Genomic DNA, 13100 nt, shown 5'->3' with positions numbered 1-13100 from the left:
CTACTCTACATTGGCTCGAACACGCCTCTGTCGCCATGCTCCCATCGAGCCATCCGTTGCCTGCCATTTTTGCTTCGACTAGGTTGTATACTCCAACATGCTGACAACTCTGCATATCCGCACGATTCTGCCTCGCTAGCTTCCTGCGTGCCTGCTTGTATCCCTACATCCTCATCCACTGCCTAGCCATGCTGCCAAACCACGCTTCAATCTACCGTCACCCTTCTGCTGTGTATGCGTTGTCTGTCGCTGCCTGTTCGATCTCCTTTCTCCATGTCCGTGCCCCTGCTATCCACACTGTCACCACCCGTTGCATACTCCATATACATCAGGCCCGGGGAAGCCTTATCAGCACGCCACAGTCAAACGCTATGAACGTTGTGGTCACGCCCGATTCATGATACACCTATCCAATTAAAAATAAATAAATTTAAGAACTATATGCTATAATAAGTATATAACGATTCACTATATATTATATAGTTATATAATAATTATAATTATATTGTATAAATATATTATTATTAAAAGTAAATAATAAATTTAATTAAAAATATCAGTGTTGATAATATCGGTATCGGGAAAATATCGGCGAGGGTCCGGAAAATATCTTATCGGAAATATCGGCGAAAATATCGGCAAAATATCGGCAAATATCGGCAAGCATAAAAAATGCATAATATATTCATTTTTTTTCAGATTTCTAAACATATAAAGCAATAACAACATGAAATAAACACATTGGCACATAAATATGAAGAAAACACTGATATATATGATGTCAAATAGAAATGATACATCAAACTTCAAAGGCGATACCAAATCCTGCTGATCCCTGATAGTGATAAATTGATAATTGTCCAATCAAGGACTCAAACAAAAATTAAAATAACATCACATATCCTACTGATCCCTGATAGTGATAATTGTCCAATCAAGGACTCAAACAAAACAACATCACATATATAAAAGTTTAAAAGTATTTCATCATCATCAGTTATAAACTTATATGTAGCAAAAGTTGCAAAACAAATAAAACTAGCAGCTATCTATCTGAGACCATTGGCCTCTCCCTAGCAGCTTTCTTTCTGTCTTGTTCAGCAATTGCTTCACGAGCTTTTTGTATAACCTCTGCACTAGAAACCATACAAGGCATCACATCTGGTGCATCATATGCAGAGAGTTTAGCCAGATGGTATTTCAATCGTGTAATCCCTCCTGACATCTTGGTCCCACACAAGTTGCATGATATAAGTGCCTGATTTACCCCACCAACAGCCTCCCCATACTCCCAAAATGGGTCCAAAGCTTTTGGCATATTTGACATTTGTACTTGTAGTGAACTAATTCAAACCTAGGGCACAAAAAAAACAAAAAATTGGCATTAAATGAGTATAACTATACAGTGCCCAACAAACACTCAAGAAACTATTTTAATTTTTAAAGCAACATCTTCATGTTCAGAATTTAAACAACAAAAGCAAGCATAAAAAATGCATACTATATTCATTTTTTTCAGATTTTTAAACATATAAAGCAATAACAACATGAAATAAAGTTAATAAACACATTGGCACATAAATATGAAGAAAACACTGATATATATGATGTCAAATAGAAATGATATATCAAAGGCGATACCAAATCGTGCTAATCCCTGATAATTGTCCATTCAAGGACTCAAATGTGGAGAACCAATACAAAATAACATCACATATAATAATAAAAGTATCTCATCATCATGAGTTACATGTAGCATAACAAATAAAACTAGCAGCTATCTATCTACTGCCCTCTCCCCCTTTTACGGGAAAACATGATGGGTTGTTTGTCAGGCCTGCCCCTAGTAGTAGAAGGCCCTGACACTGCCTCTGCACCTAATGTCAAATAATGAGTGATAGGCATGGAGCTATGCTCTCCTATATCTATAGCAGATGGTGTTGATGCTGATGCTCCCGCAGTGTCCTCCTCCAGCTCCTCCTGCTCCTCCTCTAAGTGCTGCTGCTCCTCTGACTCCGAGTCCTCCTCTTGCTGCCCCTGCTCTAATGGATCATCTGCCACTGGCTCCTCCAACCATGAAGGTGACTCCTCCAATATGGGCTCCTGAGACTCCACCCTCCACGGAGACAATACATCAATATTGTCTAAGGAAATGGCATCTGGATCCATTGGTGATTCTATTTGCCTCACTCGAAGTCGGATGTTGTAATGCACATACACCAAATCGTTGAGGCGTGCGAACTCCAACCTGTAAGAGTGTCAAAAAAAGTAATGAGTCTTGACTCTTGACTCTTGAGTCTTGACACTTGAAGGTCATAAATTAAAAATTAAAAATTACAATAAGTGTAATTGCTCAACTGAAGGCTTGAGTTCAAAGTTATACCTGTTGCGCTTTTTGGCGTGTATTTTCTCAAATACACTCCAATTGCGCTCACACCCTGAAGAGCTACATGTTTGACTCAAGATTCGCATAGCCAAATTTTGCAAATTTGGTACCCTTGCACCATAGCTTCGCCACCAAAGATCTACAACAAAATAATGAAATAAAAAATTCAAAAACTTAAAAGTTAAAACATAATTAAATTCAAATTTATAATTTCTAATGAGTGATGACTTGTCACTTACGTGGCATGAAGAGGGCCCTTTCCTTAATGGCATTATGAAAGCCAAATAGGCCAACACAATCCTGATAATTATGTATCTCGCGGTTGATTTTGAGACGAACCTCAGAATCAGGTACCATCCTCTCAATACAGGAATGGAGCCCTTCAATCACCTCGCCATCAAAACGAAAATTGCATTTGTATGCAAATGCAGGGTTGAGGAAGAGTGCTGCTGCATGAATGGGTCGATGAAGCATCCCTGTCCACCGACTATCGATCACATCCCATAACATCATCTGCCTATTAAGGCCAGCAGAACCCTTGTCTGCATAATAGGAACGAATGGCCTCCTTGGCCCTATCCATGGCCTCATACAAATAAGGCATTGCAGGCTTCTCTCCATCCACCAATCTAAGAACCTTTACTATAGGTTCGCTAACTGCACATGCTTCTTCTACTCCACGCCAAAATGTCTCAGAGTACACCATTTTTTCAATGGCTTTCCCATCAGGTCTCCTGCTGTATCTACAACCACGCCAATCATTAGAGACAAACATTTGCTTCAACTCGTACTGACATCGAAGCAAAGACTGAAGAGTAATAAAGGTTGTGGCAAAACGTGTGATGGCAGGACGCCGCAACTCCTTGTTTCCTGTGAACCTCCTCATAAGGCTAAGAACAATAGCATGGTTATAAATAAACTTGGGGATGCTCCTAGCCATATGAACTGCCTCCTTGATGAAGGAGAGTTTCCCCATATCCTCAAGCAACAAATCAAGACAATGCGCTGCACATGGAGTCCAGAACAATGTGGGATGCCTCTCCATAAGCATTCTGCCGGCAGACACATAATTAGCTGCATTGTCTGTTACGACTTGCACCACATTCTGCACACCAATCTCCTGAATGAACCCATCTAACAACTCACATATCGTTGCTGCATCTTTGATATGTTCTGATGCATCCAACGATTTAATAAACATGGTACCTTTAGGACAATGTACCAAGAAATTTAGAAGGGTCCTACCCTTCCTATCTGTCCAACCATCAGACATCACTGTGCATCCAGTGACTTCCCATGTCTGTTTCAACTCCGCCAATCTAGAGTTGATGTCCTCTTTTTCTGCTTGAAGAATTGGCCCCCGCAACTCCTCATATGTGGCACTTTTGTACCCTGGGCCCACAACAGCAATAGCATCACACATTGGTTGCCAAAATGGATTGGTTTTTGTGATGCTGAGAGGTAAGTCGCTCCAATAAATACACCTCCCCATGACTCTATCTGCTTCTTCCTTCTCCTTTTTTTTGACAAGCGATTTTATGCCAGGTTGTGCTCCAGCCCCTGTTCGTGGAACAAAAAATGATGACCTCGCATTCACACTAGCATGTGATGGTGTGCCAGTTGTGGAGCCCCTCCCACTAGCGCCAGTAGGGCCACTACCCTGAACATCAAAATCATGAGAAGATATCCCAAGGGATCTACCTGCACGTTCAGCTTTGTTTCTTTCCACCTCTTCCTTCTTTCTGTCCTTTTCTTCAATTGCCTCAAGAGCTTTTCGTATAAGCTCCGGACTAGAAACTCTACAAATGCCAACATCATGTCCAGGGAGTCTAGCAAGATGGTATTTCAGTCGTGTAACCCCACCTGTCATCTTGTCCCCACACAATTTGCATGAAAGATATGCACGATTTGTCCCACCATCAGGGATCCCATACTCCCAAAATGGGTCCAAGTTTTTTGGCATATTTGTATTTTTGTATTGCTGTTAGCCGCTAACTCAAAAGGAAACCTACAGCACCAAAACAAATTTGGAATTAGTAACTTAATAACTTATTAAGTAATATATAACCCTTGTTTTTTTAATATATAAATTTATAAAATTATGAAGAAAAGCTCTGACAGCAATCAAAAACTTAAAAACTTATATTTATCTAAGATCTAAAAGAAATTAGGGGGAGTTGTTCCATCAAAGTCACTTGGCAGTTTCATCCAATCCTAATTACATAGTCGATGATGGGAGGACTTTCCCTCGATAGGAGACTTGGTGTATGGCTTATGACATAACCAACTATTGTTTTCTCACTACTAAATCAACATCCCATTGGCAAGTAAACCTATATAGGAATTCCCCTTTGTCCTTTCTCATTTTTAGTGGACTGTAAAGTAGCAGGGCACCATAACTCCTATCAAATTTTGGGAAAAGTATTTTAGCGAAGTTGGCACAATGGATATGTCTTACAATAATAGTTGCATCCAATATTTTCAACACAGTTGAATCAATTTGACAAACAAGACCATGGACAAAGAAAAGAAATCAACATAAATTTTGGGCCAATAAGTGTATATCTCTGTATTAATGAGTAGAAATAGGTGGCTGGACTCAGATTTTATTTTCTTTCGCATCCATAAATAGGGAGAACACTATTGGTAATTTGGTAGCACATTATCAAATTCAGAGAACTGTTTGGACTCTATACAACAGGTATGTAAGTTTGTTGTATGTGGTTGAGAGCTAAAGATATATCCCAATTGATTAAATTTTTTGATCTAATGTACTTTCCCTTCAATGAATGTTGTTCTCTTTTTAACTCTATTTACATATTGCTACAATTCAAACCCAAGTGAACTGTGACACACAGAGAGAAGGGCTTTTGCTGTCCCAATTGTACCATGTATAAACTTTGGGCTAATAAGCAGTTATATAGTTGAGTGTTCTGTAGCTTGAGAAGAAAGTCGCAAGTGATCAATCCGTCACACTAAGTCTCCACACAGTCCTATCATTGATCCCTAAAGCAACTGGATTAATCAAGATACACACACCTAATTGGTCTATCCAAAAGGCCGAGCTCTACCTTGAAGTATTTCGAATCTTGTTGTTCCAGATTTAAGAATTGATCATTTACCTTCAGTTGACAATATCCTGGACTGTGACATCCTGGAGCAGTTTACTTCAACGAATCTCAAACAATAAAGGCACATTTGTTTTGAGGATCTGTCAATAATAAATATTACTCCAGCGTTATCAACAACATTTCATCTCTTCAGGCATAAGATTGTTTTTCATCAAGGTAAGCCTTATTTGGCATATATATATATATTATATATATTATTTTGGATTTGTCTTGTGTCCTTTGTTGCAGGTAGAAGAGATCACATGGAGATGCATCCACAGGTCAGATAATTTATAACTCGCATCTGCATTTTGGATTTGTATTAGGCATAAGTAAAGTCACATATAGGCCCAATTTGTTTAAGAATTTTGTCATAAGCCTAATTGCATGTAGTCAAGGGTGATTTTCTTTTATTTTGGGAATTGGGATTCGCTTGGGAATATTCTCTATTGCACAATGCAGGTATAAGCATTCTTCAAGAGAAGAACATTCTCATCACCTACAATATCTACTGTCTCTCTAAGCAATGAATTTTCCCCAACAACTACAACCCATCAAGCAATGAGACCTACAGGACTGTCTTCATTTCAGTATATAGCCACACCATTAAAGACAGGGTGGACACATTATCAAAGGAAGCAAGGCACAATCAGTAAACAGTGAAGACTAAAGAAGAACTCAAGTAATGAAGCAGTGAAAGGACAAACTATCAGTGCATCAAGAACAAAAGCAAATCATTATCACTTCTACAGCAAGTTCATCACAGCAGCAAGAATAGTTAGAAGTTTGAAGTATTCATCATCAGCAAGTCTCTTCAATGGAAACTAAATCAACGTTGACCTCAAGGCTCAAACTATGTCTTGTTTGTAGATGGGTAATTCTCTATTATGGCTTTAAGGCTTATATGATCTGCTGTAGTACCCTTGTTGCATAAGTAGTGACATACGCTTTTGTTCAATTTATTGCACATGTATACATGTCATAGGCGATCTTACCTTACCTTGATAGGTATTAGAAATCTGGTTGGAACGAATGAAAATAATAGCACTCAGACAGGGAAGGTTATCTCTAGTGAGGGCATTTGGAGTCTAAGCTTCTACACTGTCCTCAACCTTGCGGCTTGCCTACGATCATATTTGACCAACTCCATCTTGGTCTTGTGCTCCTCTGCGTTAAGGGACTTTGATTTTACAACAATTATATATATAATAATGAGAACGAAAATCTGCTGCCGGCATACCTGTAAACCGGAACCCTCCTTCGCAGCAAACGCTCGGGCCTCCTTCGCACCGTCTCCAGCAGGCAGCTCTCACGAAAACCGGAAAACGAAATCGCATTGGTGAACGGTGAAACAACCCTAAACCCAATTTATAAAGCCCGCCGACGATATTTACCGTCGTCGCGCGATATTTAACAAAATATCGCCGAAATATCGTTAATATCGCGATAAATTAAAAATCGGAAAATATCGCGATATATACCAGCCGAAATTTCGTTTGAATGTAAATCTCGCGATATTTACGATTTTCGCCGAAATATCGGCGATATTATCATCACTGAAAAATATATAAATAAAATAAAGACTATATAAAACAAAAATATTTAAAATAAATAAATACTATAAAAAAATATTATTACTAAAAAAAATATTAAAAAAAAAACAACAACAACATTATTATAAAAAAATAAAAAAAATAAAAAAATAAAAAATAAAAAAAAATAAAAAAATAAAAAATAAAAAATAAAAAAATAAAAGATAAAAAATAAAAATTCTAGGGAATATCACTGATGAGCTACATGACGAAACAATGACCAGATTGTATACATCGAGACGACAGACACTAAGTGAAGAAAATCGACAACATTAAAGCTTTGAGGACAAAGCTTCTGAAGGGAAGGGCTATGTTATGAATATAATTCATAACAAGTGAGATAAATAAAATTAATATAAATATTAAATAATTAAATATTGGTTATAATAAATAGTCATTAAGTTAAGTGAAAAGGCATGTCTAAAAGACATGCCTAACCATGAAAGGTCACCTACTGAGGTATAAAAGCAGGGCCTCATTGTAACATTCATATCACTTATACATTTTATATATATAATAAATTATTATTATTAAATAACTCTTGTGTATTTTTACATTCAAGTCTCCAAGCTATCAGTTTTAATGCTTCAGAATTGGAAAAAGATAAGAAGGCCTCAGGAAAGTCAGAAATCCCTGGTTTTGAAAGAGTTCAAATTAGGTCTAAACAAAAAGAAATCAAAGAAGAGTCAAATTGTTAAAGAATTGCCCAGATTAATGAAAAAAATGAAATTTGAACATGACAGACAGATAAGTCAAATGCAGAATCAATTGGTACAAATGGAAAGGTTCCAGATGCAAAGTGTGCCACCTAGGAACAACAATAATAACAGGGGTAATAATAATAATCCATGGCCAAGAAGAAATCCCCCGAATGACCAGAGGCCCCCTACACCACTTGAGTTTGCCATACCTTGTGTGAGTTTCCATGAAGAAAGTACATGTGCATTTGCTAGAAGGATCTTGGAAGAAAGTAGGAATCAGCAGGATAATAAAGCAAATCAAGATAACTCTAAGGAAAGCCGATGTGCAGACATGATTTCTTCAGCCTTTGCCATCAATACCTTCAATGAAGAAAAGGACCCCATTACTTAGGCATATGGTGAAAACCCATCGCAAGAACAAATTCTAGAACTAGCCAAAAGTAAAGATTATACTTATCATAGAAAAGGCAAAGGTCAGAGTCAAGAAAAGCATGTTCTGAAAGGTATAAATCTACTTTAAAGGTGTATTGGCCAGCATGGATAAATAACATCAAGATGTTTGTTCCAGTACTTCAATTGCTAAAAATTCCTTCTCAAAGGGCATCTTTCTTCAGGGCTTTGGGTATGCTTAAACAAAGTGATGACAGAAATAATCATAACGACGAAGAAATTTAGTTAAAGGATATTAATTGTTATATGACTAATGAAAATCACCAGTTGTTCTTTCTGAATTTGGACATAAATGATAGATTACTTCACAATTGCATGCTAGATTATGGTGCATCTAAGAATGTTATGACCAAGAAGGTCATGGACCAACTGAACTTAAGGACTTCTAGACCATACCAAAACATTTGTTCAATGGACTCTAGAAACGTTGAAGTCCTTGGTGTGGTTAAAAAATTTACAGGTTGTCATAGCTGATTATCCATACAGAATCATTACCATAGATATAGCAGTCATTGATGCGCCAGCTGTATGGGCAACGCTTCTCTCCAAGAAGTTTGCAGCTGATTTAGGTGGATATATTCAGATGGATTTATCTTATGCAACTATTCCCACAGCAGCAGGTGGAATGATCAGATTATACAGAGAAGTAGAGAGAAGGTATCATGTGGAGGTTCTAAAGAAGTTAGAGAACGGTGAACAGGTTGTGCCTCAGGAGCATCCACCTCATTTTGAGTCAGAGTTCATCTAGCCAGTGTGCCACTTTTTCCACCACCCATCCCGTCTGCCAAGCAGAAAAAGGGGAAGATTTCAAATTGACAGAGATATGCAGTATAGTGATGAGCAATCACATCGACCTAAGAGGGTCAAATTCCAACACGGGACATCCGAAAAGCAACCCATTGATCTACCAGTCAACGGACAAATGCCTGAGATTGTGCCTCATCGATGACATATGATGCCACAGGGCATCGTTTTGCATAGTATCTTTAACCCTATTCCCTTTCATTTCATGTCATTAGATAGTTTTATTTCACGCATTTATATTATGTCTTTTTATTTCAGTTTGTTCGAGTAGATTTTTCTATTCCCGCGGTATTTTCTGTATATGCATGATGATTTCGATGATGAACGGATATCTATTTTATGGACTTTGGTTTTCTTAGAGGCAAGATTCTAAGGTTATCACGTTACTTCATGAAAGCAATGTGTCCCCATATGGAGCAAAATGTTGCACTCAATTTGTCAAAGTTCCAAGGAAGCTGAAGGACCAAATTTTTCGAAGGATTAGATCATCTACCAACAGTCTATATGTCATTTGTAAACCCATTCTGCAAGTTATGTAACGTAAATGATGCTAGTAAGACCATGAAAGTATGTAACAACATAGGTAAACCTATTATTTTGGCGAGAAGTTTAATCCTATGAAGTTTTTCGTCTCACTGACTCATATGTGTTTATAAACATAGATAGTCGACAGAGTTTTTCCCTCCAACCTCACCCCAAAGCTAGGATGGAATTTGTTGAAGAGTGTAACTAGGTTTGGTCTTCATAATGACATGTAACTATGACTTTTGTAAATGATGTAAAGGAGGAAAATAGAATTATTATTGTAAGACTTGCTTCATGGGTTTCATGAGCAAGGGATTTTATTTTAGATGGCTCCCATTATGAGCCTTTAAAAATTGTCATAGAGTTAATGTCATGTATGGAATGTATATAAGCCTATAAAGGCGTCTAGAATCCCTCCAACGACAAGCACTAGTCCTCCTCTTCCTATGTCAGCCTCAAGATGAAGCAGAACTCATGTTGGCTCACAATTATGGAGACACAACCCTTCATATACTCAGGTCAACTTATTTATGGAGGACCGACCACTATAAATAGGTGTGAAGGCACTTTGCATTTGAACAATTAGAAGTTCGATAAATCTCTGAGATTTTCGATAGATAAGTCAAAAAGAAGTTCAGATATAACTCGGATGGGTACAGTGAGCAGTCAAGGGAATTCGGATCTCACTCTGAATTCAAATGGGAAGTCACAGTACACAGTTCAGATCTCCACAGAGAAGACAGTTCAGATGTCTCTCTGTATTCCGGATGGGCAGTAACATATAAGAAGGCAATTTCGGATGACAAAGTATTGAAGGCAAATCGGATCCCTCTAAATCTCGGATCACAGTGGCAGCAAGACAAATTCGGATACAATCACAATTTAGAAGTCAGGATGAATTTTTGAAGGGAGATGAAGGGGCAGTGAGGTGCTACCTTACAAACAAGAGTCTCTCTGTCTCGGTGTCACATCAAGTGCAAAAAGACAGTATTGGTGACATAACAGTTCATTGTAACCACAGTTTGTTGGTGATACTATTGTGATGAGGTATCATCTCAGTGATAAGGGCTCGGTGAAGGAAACAATGTTGTCAAGGTAGTGATGAAGATCTCAATATCAAGGCAATGATGAAGATCTCGATGGAAGAGGAGTCAAGAAGAGGATTGACTAGAGAACGTGTGTCTTGGACTTGGAGTGGATAATAGGTCAAGGGTCTTGGTCTTGGTATTCGTCAATTGGAATCTCTAAAAGAATAATTTATACGAGTTTTCCTCTCAAAGAGTGAGAGGTTTTGGCCCTAGTTGATAGCCTACATTCGGTGTCTCTTGTCTATTTTATGTTCATGCATTGGTTATTGTTTGATGAAGAAGAACACTAATAATCTAAGAAGAAAAAGACTATAATCTTAAGAAGCAAAAAGAATTAACAAGCAGTTACCAGTGGAAGAGAAATCACCTGATGCTAATGCCCTAGATTTCTCAACAAAATTCTTCGTCAAAGTCTTAAGTGAGTCCTAATGTTTTAGTCAAATCTGATGTAAAAGTGATTTGGGAATAATTTAAGCTATTCGGCTAAATTATTTTATTACAAATCACTTAGTCTACTAGCTCATAATGTGTCGCAGATGGGGTATGTGCCTTGAGGGTCTAACCAAAAGTGTATTCCCCCTTTGAGGGTTGTAAATGTAAAATTTTATGTATTAGAGGGAGGAAAAATAATTAAATCCACTCGTGTAAATTAATTAATTTTTCTGGCAAAATAAAATTAAATCCCAAGCCAGAAAATTAATTAATTAGAGTCAAAATTAAAATGTCTTAAGCAAAATAATTCACCAAGTAGAAAAATTCGTCGGTCTAAAAGGAATCAATTTTTAGAGGTCCTCCACCAAGAGAATATTGTATATTTCAAGAACATTTGGACCCTTGGACCTTGGTGGTTAAGTCAAAGTCAAATTTTTTAAGAAATTAGCTCAAAATAATTAATTTTGAGCTAGTAAAACAAGTATCAAAAGAAAATTTCGAATTTTCCTCAAAAATAATTATTTCAACGGCTAAGATTAAAAGTTGATCAAGTATTATTTGACAATCGAGATTATTTTGACTAGGATCAAATAAACTAACCGTTATTTTTCCACTTGGAGGATATAGCTATAAATTAGAGAGTCAACTGAGTCTCTAGCCATTTGATTTCTTGCTAGTAAATTGTTGTCGAAGAATATGTGTAAACTATTGTCATGTTGGGAACTATTTTTTCTGCCATAATAAAAACTTTGGGATGCAACTCGAGGTGTACTTGTTCATTGATTTGTGGTATGTACTGACTACGGGCTTCCCATGTTTTGCTTATATATGATTATTTTGAGATAATACATAGTGTTTGCAAGTACTTCAGTGCTTGGTCTCCAAGTTCAAAGACTGTGGGCAAGGATCATTTTGCTTGGATCCTAAGTATTTGTATGGTAGATTAAGTCTTCTCTAAAGCTATAGTGTGCATGGGGTTTCTAAAGCATTTTTAGCCATTTATTAAAGGAAAAATATCTTAAAAATTTATTTCTCAAAATTTATTTGAAAACCCTTGTAATTTGTAAAATTATTTTGCTAATTGGGGTTTTGGGGATTTTAAAGTTTTGTATATATTTGGGGATTTTGGATGTTGTATTTTTATTTTGCAGGTTGCATCAAAGGATCAAGTGGAAGAAGAGCTAGATCTAGGCCCTTGAGGGTAAGATCTAGTCTCTTAGAAAATTTGTAGGGCTACCCACAGAAGAATTTTCAAAAAATTGAAGAGCTGAAGCATAAAAAAAATTGGAGCAAGGGTTTCAAGGTTTTCAGAAGCTTCTAGACCCGGTTTTCCCATCCAAACCCTCAACGTCACCCTTTTAGCCTAAGTCGTTTGGGTTTTAGACCTCCTAGAGGCTAGTTGTGAGCCCTAGGAGCTACGCCCTCCCATCCTAGCCCTTGCCTTAGGCCCTAGAGGCCCTTTTCCACCTCCGCTAGCCCCCCTCGTCCCTCCTTCCCTTTGTCTCTCCTCCGCTAGGCTTCCGTCCCCCTCCATGGCCTCTCCTCCGCTAGGCTTCCATCCCCCTCCGTGGCCTCTCCTCCTTCTTCTGCAGCCTCTATCCTCCTCTTCCAACCCTCCCTCAGTGTCCGTCCTTCCTTGGCCTCCTATGTTTGCCCTCTGTCCCCCTCTCCCTTAAGCCGCAGCTCCTAGAGGGCTTGCAGCTGCCTCTTTTGAGGCTTTCTCTAGGGTGTCGCAGGCCTGACGGCCTCAAAACCCTCGGCCGCAGCCCCTAGTGGGCCTTTTCCCTTCATTTTGGCATCTCTCTTGCCCTCTCTTGGCCCTAAATTGACATATGCTTAGCTCTGAAGATTTTCTAGACTGATTGTGGGTGTATTTTGCAGATAAAATTGGCCTAAAGTTTGCGTTTCAGGTATCAAGTCATTGGACAAAAATTTGCACAAGTTGGGCTAATAGATTTCAAGGCCTAGGGCCTAAGGGTTTGATCCCCTAACCCTTGTCTCCTCACTGTTTCA

The 13100-nt window shown here is 38.1% G+C and overlaps 2 protein-coding genes across 2 annotated transcripts in view; both read right to left on the bottom strand.

Moving 5' to 3' along the window:
* The window catches only part of LOC149224330 (carbon catabolite repressor protein 4 homolog 5-like), a 206324-nt gene that overhangs the window by 133621 nt on the left and 59603 nt on the right, over nucleotides 1-13100 (bottom strand). The gene's annotated exons all lie outside the window — the stretch shown is intronic.
* Nucleotides 1370-6651, bottom strand: LOC149224331 (uncharacterized). The gene is made up of 3 exons (XM_089386096.1): nucleotides 2626-6651; nucleotides 2384-2525; nucleotides 1370-2248 (listed from the first exon to the last, which is right to left on the bottom strand). Exons 1-3 carry the CDS (start codon nucleotides 4346-4348, stop codon nucleotides 1786-1788), a joined length of 2328 nt encoding a protein of 775 aa, XP_089242222.1. The 5' UTR covers nucleotides 4349-6651; the 3' UTR covers nucleotides 1370-1785.

The sequence above is a fragment of the Pinus tabuliformis genome, chromosome Q (assembly GCF_031772625.1).
Source record: "Pinus tabuliformis cultivar Carrire ecotype Pingquan chromosome Q, CPIR1, whole genome shotgun sequence".
Taxonomy (NCBI): domain Eukaryota; kingdom Viridiplantae; phylum Streptophyta; class Pinopsida; order Pinales; family Pinaceae; genus Pinus; species Pinus tabuliformis.
The sequence above is the reverse complement of the archived record's forward strand: the minus strand, read 5'-3'. Positions and strand labels throughout refer to the sequence as shown.

Excerpts from the sequence above, each read along its gene's own strand:
- LOC149224331 (XM_089386096.1), bottom strand. The coding sequence starts at position 4,348 with ATGCCAAAAAACTTGGACCCATTTTGGGAGTATGGGATCCCTGATGGT. Across the intron at positions 2,526-2,625 it reads AAGGGCCCTCTTCATGCCAC|ATCTTTGGTGGCGAAGCTAT; the intron begins GTAAGTGACAAG and ends ATTTTGTTGTAG. Across the intron at positions 2,249-2,383 it reads CACGCCAAAAAGCGCAACAG|GTTGGAGTTCGCACGCCTCA; the intron begins GTATAACTTTGA and ends ACACTCTTACAG.